This window comes from Sinocyclocheilus rhinocerous, unplaced genomic scaffold (genome assembly GCF_001515625.1).
Source record: "Sinocyclocheilus rhinocerous isolate Xijiao unplaced genomic scaffold, SAMN03320098_v1.1 scaffold1276, whole genome shotgun sequence".
Classification (NCBI taxonomy): domain Eukaryota; kingdom Metazoa; phylum Chordata; class Actinopteri; order Cypriniformes; family Cyprinidae; genus Sinocyclocheilus; species Sinocyclocheilus rhinocerous.
In genome coordinates this window covers 203,653-211,322 of record NW_015630032.1, presented here as the reverse complement: position 1 = coordinate 211,322, position 7,670 = coordinate 203,653, and the positions used below count along the sequence as shown (strand labels likewise).

The 7,670-nt window shown below is 40.0% G+C and overlaps 1 protein-coding gene across 3 annotated transcripts in view; it reads left to right on the top strand.

The window, feature by feature from the left end:
- The window catches only part of LOC107739829 (E3 ubiquitin-protein ligase RNF220-like), a 134,868-nt gene that overhangs the window by 93,780 nt on the left and 33,418 nt on the right, over positions 1 to 7,670 (top strand). For all 3 annotated transcript variants that reach the window (XM_016552040.1, XM_016552039.1, XM_016552038.1), the window contains exon 3: positions 4,957 to 5,086. In XM_016552040.1, the coding sequence (XP_016407526.1) occupies positions 4,957 to 5,086 (130 nt within the window). The remainder of the gene's footprint in view (positions 1 to 4,956; positions 5,087 to 7,670) is intronic.

Sequence of the window (7,670 nt, the reverse complement as noted above, 5' to 3'; positions counted from 1 at the left end):
TGTGCTATCAAAATAGAGGTCCGGGTGAGCGTATGTACTGTGATAAAGGTGTGCTATGGCTAAGAGAGGGGGAAAAGAGGGGATTTTTGAAAGCAGAGAGAGAGAGAGATAGCAAGAGAGAGCCATCCATCTTGGCAAATTAGAGAAGATCAGGCCAGCACTCAGTCAGAGCTGTCACAGACATCGCTCTCTTTCCCTCTCTCTCTCACAGCATGGCATTTAGGTGAGAAATCTGAGCACTAAAAAGTTCTGTCAGTCCTATTTCCTTGTTATTGCCCCTCTCTGCACGCTGGTCTCGCCGGCCCTTCAGATTAAACGGAGTCCCCACCTTTCTCCACGCAGGGGTCCAGCACAGGGGGGCATCCCACATTAATCATCTTTAACGCGCTGACAAGCAGCATGCGCCAAACCCCCTCCATGCCTCAGGATTTATCTCTCTGTCTTCTGCTAGCCATCACTCACTCCCTTAGAGAGAGAAAGAGGGGGAACAGAGAGATGGAGGAAAGAATAAGAAATGGACAAGAGGAATGGGACACTTTAGAGACCACATGAGGTCTGGTGCAGGGTGCACCAGATTTTAGAAAAGAAAGATGACTATTGTGACTCTGAATTAATAAAATGTGTTTTCTACCATTTTACTAAAGAAATTAGATATTTGAAAATAGTTATTAGTAAAATAAGTATTACAAAAACTACTAAAAATCATACAAAAGTATTATTTTAAATTAAATAAAAAAGTTTAAAAATTACATAAAATAAGTAATATTTTTTAAAATTTAATAAAAAATGTATAAAATAAGTAATATTTTAAAATATGTTTAATTAATAAATCATCAGAGCCATTTGGGAAACATTTAAAATATATTTTATATCTTTAGAATATCATGTAGAAAATCTATTTACTAAAAAAAAAAAATTCAGCATTTTGCCAAAGTGTTTGGATTATTATATATGTAGTAGATATAGACTGATATAGATAGACAGACCGATAGATAGACATATAGATATATAGACTATATAATAATTTTATAATACTTTTACTAATTTTTATATTTCCTTCTGTAAATATATTAAAACTTTATTTTTGATTAGTAATATGCATTGCTATAAACTTCATACAAACAACTTTAAAGGTGATTTTCTCAATATTTTGATTGTTTTGCACCCTCAGATTCCAGATTTTCCAGATGATGTATAAATCTCAATTTCAAAAAATTGACCCTTATGACTAGTTTTGTGGTCCAGGGTCACATATATATATATATGGCATACAAGGAATGTACAAATGTTGTAAGAAATATACAAAGTACAGCAAATAATTTAAAGATGATTGGAAATGTACAAAAGTATAACAAATAATGAGTTTGTGAGGGTGTGTCCAAGGTTGGAGGACTGTGTTTGTGTCCCTCCAGCCCTCACAGGGAAGACATGATTAATCACTGGCTGTCTCTATTAGTCAATCCTCTCTGGGGACGATGTGGACACCTACACCACACTGCATGCACACATAATGGGGCGGTCTATAAGAAAAACATTAGGCCTCCACACTAACACACACACAGATGTATGCGAAACTTTGACATGGCCTCAGGTATTTGCAAGCCCATGTCCACTCACAAACACACACCCTTTCACTATATAGGCGTTCATCAGTCTGTGCTGACAGACAGATGATTTAGTTCTTTTGTGTGAATCCTCTCCGTTAATATCAAAGCTGCCAAATGACCAGCTCTCTGTTTGTGAGTGTGTGTGTGTGTGTGTGTGTGTGTGTGTGTGTGTGTGTGTGTGTGTTTTCAGGGAGACAAGTGACAGGGAGGTGGTTTAGGTCCCGAAAAGCGCTTGACCAAACCATCATGACTCCATTACTGAGCCCATTGATTGTGTACGGATGAATTAAAGAGCCAGTTTCAAGAGGCACACACTCATTTTCTCTTCACACACGGACAGAGGGGCACACATACAAACAATAACACGCTCTGTTAACATATCCCATCATGCACACATAACAGAGTCAGAGTAACACTCTGTCAGTAAACCATCTGACATGTCAACAGACAAAAAAAGGAAAGAAATGAATTAAATACACAAGAAAATACAGTACACGCACAGATACAGTCACGATTTACAATAGCACTCATGTTACTGTGTGTTTAAATAGTACATTTTAGATTTTACATATTAACAATGTGTAAACATATGAGTAAAAACGTAAAGAATAAACAGAGCTAAATGATAATGACACTGTGTGAACAGACTATGTCATTCCTACACAAACTCATATGTCAGGTTGTGTGATTTCATGTTGCAAATGGCCACGTAAGAGAAAGAGTTGGATTGAAGATTTATCTGCTTTAGAATGGGTCTGGACCTCTCTTTGTTTACTCTTGCAGACGGTGATTGCTATGGCACGACTCAAATTATCTTGTCAGGGCAATAAAGCTGACCGCTGCTGAAGAGAGGAGCAGAGAGAGGGAGAAAGGGAGATGTGGGGATGATGGGTATAACAAATTACAAAAAAATAATGTATAAAAAAGCATATTCACGAAAGAAACCTTACAAAAAGTACATTCGTTTTATTTAAAATCAATATTTACAAAAAAAAATTCTAAAAAATATTACCAAAAATCTGCATTTAACCAAAGATGTAAGAAATTCTAAAATATTTACTAAAAATTAATTAATTAAAATAATATTAAAAAATATATATATTTGCCTTTAAATTTCAAAATTTCTCTTTTTTTATTTATGTATTTATGTAGTATATTATTATTTATATTATTAGTAGTAAATAATATATACTGTATAATAATATATAATACACACACATATATCAAGAAAGAAAGAAAGAAAGAGACAGAAATAGGTGAGAGGAGATAAGACGGGAGAGCACGGAAAACAAATAAAGGGCCAGAAAATGAGAAATAGATGTGCAGGATGTTGCTGGACAGAGACTGGGAGGGAGGGGAGAGAGGGGCGAGCGAGAAAAAGGTGGTGATGAGAGAAACAGAGACACACAGAATTGTAATCGATTACCTATTTTTCAAAGTCACTTAAAGTGTCCAGAGTGTGGGGCCGTTAAGTAGTGGTGCTGGAGAATAGGGGATGGGTATGCGTAGGCACGCAGGACTGGGGAGAGGAGAGGAAAGGGAGGAGGTGGAGAGATGTATGGGGGTGGGAGGGGGAGTTTTGGGGATGCTAACACTGACCCTTGCTAGCTCCTCACTGATGAATCTGTGCTCTTGCAGGAAATAGTTCTGACAGGCCAATATGTGAGCGGAGGATATGTGCCCCCGGAGGGACTTTGCTGCATGTATGCGCGCGTGTGTGTCAGCGTTTACATGTGTTTGCGCGTATGTTTGTCTGCGTGAGTGTGTGCATAGACTCGACCGTTAGCGATCATCACCCTCTCAAACGGCGCACACATCATGTCAAGACAAACACAACAGTGCCCTCTGAAGTCAAGGACGGGTTCATACTGAGCCCAGGGCTTTATGTAGAGAGAAGAACCAGGATTACAGCCCCACTTCGTGTGTGTATGTATGTGTTTGTACATCTGTTTGCAACCTGCCCTCAAGTTACCTCATCATCTTGAGAAAAGATGCTCACTAACCCCTACTGCAACAGATCAATAGCTGCCTCCCAGACATTACAACTGAACTGCAAAACACCAGACATTCGTTACACACTTACACACTTTGATAATTGGACACTGCTGTTTCTGTGTGAAATGGAAGGAGATTTTACATCTTTATGTCTGTTAACTTAAGCCCATTAAATAAAATGTTATCAGTGAACTGAGAGTGTAAAATAGCAGGACGTGACCACTATCTAAAACCATTTACGTTATTTGAAGAAAGTGTATAAATCTTATTCGTAAATGATTTAGTATGTGCTTATCTCCAAGGTGTGATTTCCTCACTTCCTGTTTGTGTATGTATTTGCGCTTTGAGTTAGGTAAGCAGACTCACCATGTGACTTACAGCTGTAGTCTGTCGGTAACAGTGAGTTCATCCAGGATATCCTGTTTGAGGGAGGATCTATTGTCCCAGAGGGCTAAAAATAGTCGCTTTGATTGGCTAGTTCCAGATCTGAGAGATTGAGAGATATAAGAGTGAAACAGGAGGTGTTTTTTCTCTCATTTACAGAGCTGCACGTTAGAGAATTCACATGCTAAAGATGTATTAGTTACTCACAGGCAGCCATGAGACACTCACCCACCCAGACGGATGGACTTTTGTAAAAAATAAATATAGCCATGTGTTCAGATGTGAACGCACGTACGCATACCTACTTGTTTATGATAAAATGTCTGTTTGTGTTTATGTGGATATCCTATAAAAAGCCTCACGAGGATTCCAAAATCATCAGTGTATATGTATTTGTTGAAACTGCCTAGTTGTTTAATTCACTGTGCATTTCACATTAACTGAGAATAATTGTACTTTATATTACAGCATCTGATGTGATGTTGTCCGTTGGTAAGTTGATAAGTGTATATGAAGTGTGTGTGTGTACGAAATACAGTTGAAGTGTCACAAGCTCAGTGGCGTAACTGTCTGTGCGGAGCTGTGGATCTAGTTTAATGAGGGAACAGGAGACAGGAGGCCGAGGATGACGGATTCTCCTTCGGCAGAAATCTGAGCCACTTAATCCACACAGTCCAGAGAGAGAGGAAAATACTTTGAGCACTCATCTGTCCCATGCTCATCTCCAAATTTACAATATAAAAACTGGGCCAACACTTCTAGGGCATTCTTACGTGGTCTCTCCAAAGATGTAATCTTCTTTTAAATTATGCTTTGGGGATTTGGTCTCTTTGTAACATTTGTAGTTAACAATAACAACACTGGCTCTGACCAACAATGGAATCTTGAATGTCTACAAACTTCGCAAACTCTTTCATAATTATAAATAAACCTCATCTTCTCTTGTTCTATCTTTCTGTTTTTCTCTCAGGTAAGAAGAAGGTGTCACTCTATGACAGTCAGGCTCCCATCTGCCCCATCTGTCAGGTGCTGCTGCGTCCAGGAGAACTTCAGGAGCACATGGAACAGGAGATGGAGAGGCTCACCCACATGCACATCAGGTAGACTCACACATCTATACCCGCCGTCTTCTGACAGCTCCATCAGTTCTTGTCACTGTTTCCCAAACAAATGAAGCACATTGGCTGCTCTCCCTCACATAAATGTTTGGTCTAAAAATCAGCAGTGAAGACACCTGCTACTGGTGTAATGCTCCAGTGATAACAAAGTGCAGCAGCAGAACAGGTGCTTTTGCACCCTATCATCCATCAGCCCACATGCGCTTAGGCCTTTGATGTGGCCAGGTTAAGCATGGTGGGATGGTCACAGAGATCCAGCACAGTATCCGTCATTCATCCACTGCCTGAGGCTTTCAGACAGGCCAAGGAAGCCTGGAGAAAACAGCCCAGAACGCTACTGCTGGTACATCAACTTGACCCGGTTAAATCGCTGTGTTCTTATACAGCGTCCGCCCAAACCAGGCAGGAAGTTTCACCCTGTGAGCTTGAAGGTACATTAGCCATAACAAGAAACAATACCGTTTGAATCTATAGGTCACAGACATGTCATAAAGCCCAAGCTGCGCATTGTGCTACATACTCCCCCCCCCTTTTGTTTTAATAGATTATGCTGCTCTGCTTCAAACAGGGACACAGGGAGAAAGAGAGAGGGAGATATTAATTCTCAGCAGGATGTCTTTCCAGCACAAGTGTTATCCATCACACGGCGGTGAGGAGTTATCTTTTAATAATTAATAAATGGCAGTGGGCCGCCCTCCCCTGCGGGCAGCGACTGTGGACACTGACATGGCTCTGGGCCTCTGTCGCCCCTGCCTGTTTGATAGTGGTGGTTATTTAAGGAAATTGCATCGTTGCTCCAGGTCTGTCAGGGTTGGATGCCGCTCGGCATTACAGGCCCGTGATTTAGCCTTTCCTGCGCTCCTTTTAACCCCTGCTTATAGCCGAGAGAGTTATTTTCCCAGGCTATAGGCAGTCCAATCTCTTAATACAGATTTAGGATATAGAGAAAAAAAGAGATGGGCTGAAAGGCTGTTTGCAATTGAATATAGAGATTTAGATGCCTTTAAGTGAGTAAAATGAGAGTAATACTTCACTGATTTCATAATGTTAGCCATAACCAGACTCAAGTATTTTATCTGCACAGAATTTTCATTTTTGGGTGAACTATCCCTTTAATTGATAACTATGTTGAGCATCATTTTGTACCAATTAGATTACACTGTGGGTGGGGCTACCCAATTGACAATAAAATAAAAATAAGTGATCAAAACAGTTAATAAAAACACTTTATCACTCGCTTTATCATCTGGTTCGAACATGGTGTTAGTCATGGTTTAGTAGTATTTCAAAAGTTCTTGATATCTTTCTTGTTAATCTGCAGTAAAATTAAAATGATTCCATTTTAGTTAATCTACATCAACATTTGCATCCACAATACTGAACTAGATTTAGGCATTCCTGAAGTACACAGAGCAGTCACTGCATTGCTTCATCGATGCTCAGTGTGGAACTCTGGGTAACTGCTGCCGTCTTCCTTCCCTGTATACTTCCTCCCAGGCGGGGCTCCGCTCAACACACGCTAGCACACACAGATCATTGGAAGTGACATGGCGAATTTGTGGCAATTTGTAGTAAATCTCCCTTTAATGATAGCGTTTCATTCTGCACCAAATGAGACTTGAGTGCATGTAAAATGGGGAAAGCTATTTAAGATGTAGCATTAGGCAGATGTCTGAGTGGATGTGGGTGAGTGTGTGTGAGATTGGAACCCGCCGCCGCACTCCCCTCTCTCTCCCTCCCCTGTGGCCGCATCGCGTGCCCCCTCCCCTGACTCGTCCTCCACTCTTCATGTATGGAAATGGAAATCCATCATGCCCTTTACCCGTCTGCCTGCACTGAGGGCCACAGCAATCTACATATTTCCCCACCCTTTCCCAGCCTCTCCACGTAATCAATTTGCCTCCAGCGGAGCGAGGGAGATCCGGGTGGCAAACGACACGAAAAGCAATCTTTATCTCCAGCTTACAACCCCCCAACTGTCGACTGGCATTTATTCAATTTTCACCAGCTCTCTCACGCTCGCGATCTCTCCCTCTTCTCAGTCTAGCTGAATTTGGCTGTGAGAGGGGGGAAAGGGAAAGCTCGGTTTGTCCGGAGTGTGGAGTTTGTGGGATTTTGAAGTCAGCCGCACGTAGTTAATCGTTTTAAACTGAGAATTTCAGAATGATGAAAACAGTTTGACTGGTGAAGGTTTAGAGTTCATGCTGTATGAATCTATCACTATGATATATTATATATAAGGGAGGTATTAATACCGTGTCCCAACCAGACATGACACGATACAATCTCATCATCTTGTTGCCTTTTGCCTCAAAAATTACCTTTCATCTATCTGTTTTTTCCATTTACCGTTACATTAGAGCAGGAGGTTCACACTGGGGTTTTTTTTGGAAAATGTGAGAGGAAAGTGTAAGGAAAGTTTAAACATTTTTTGACCCAGTATTTATTGTGAAAATGACTATAAAATTATTTTAAATTATTATTGATGATTTTACATTATTATTTTATTATTAATATTATAATATTTTAAATATATATATTTTAATATTTCCTTTTTTTTTTTTTT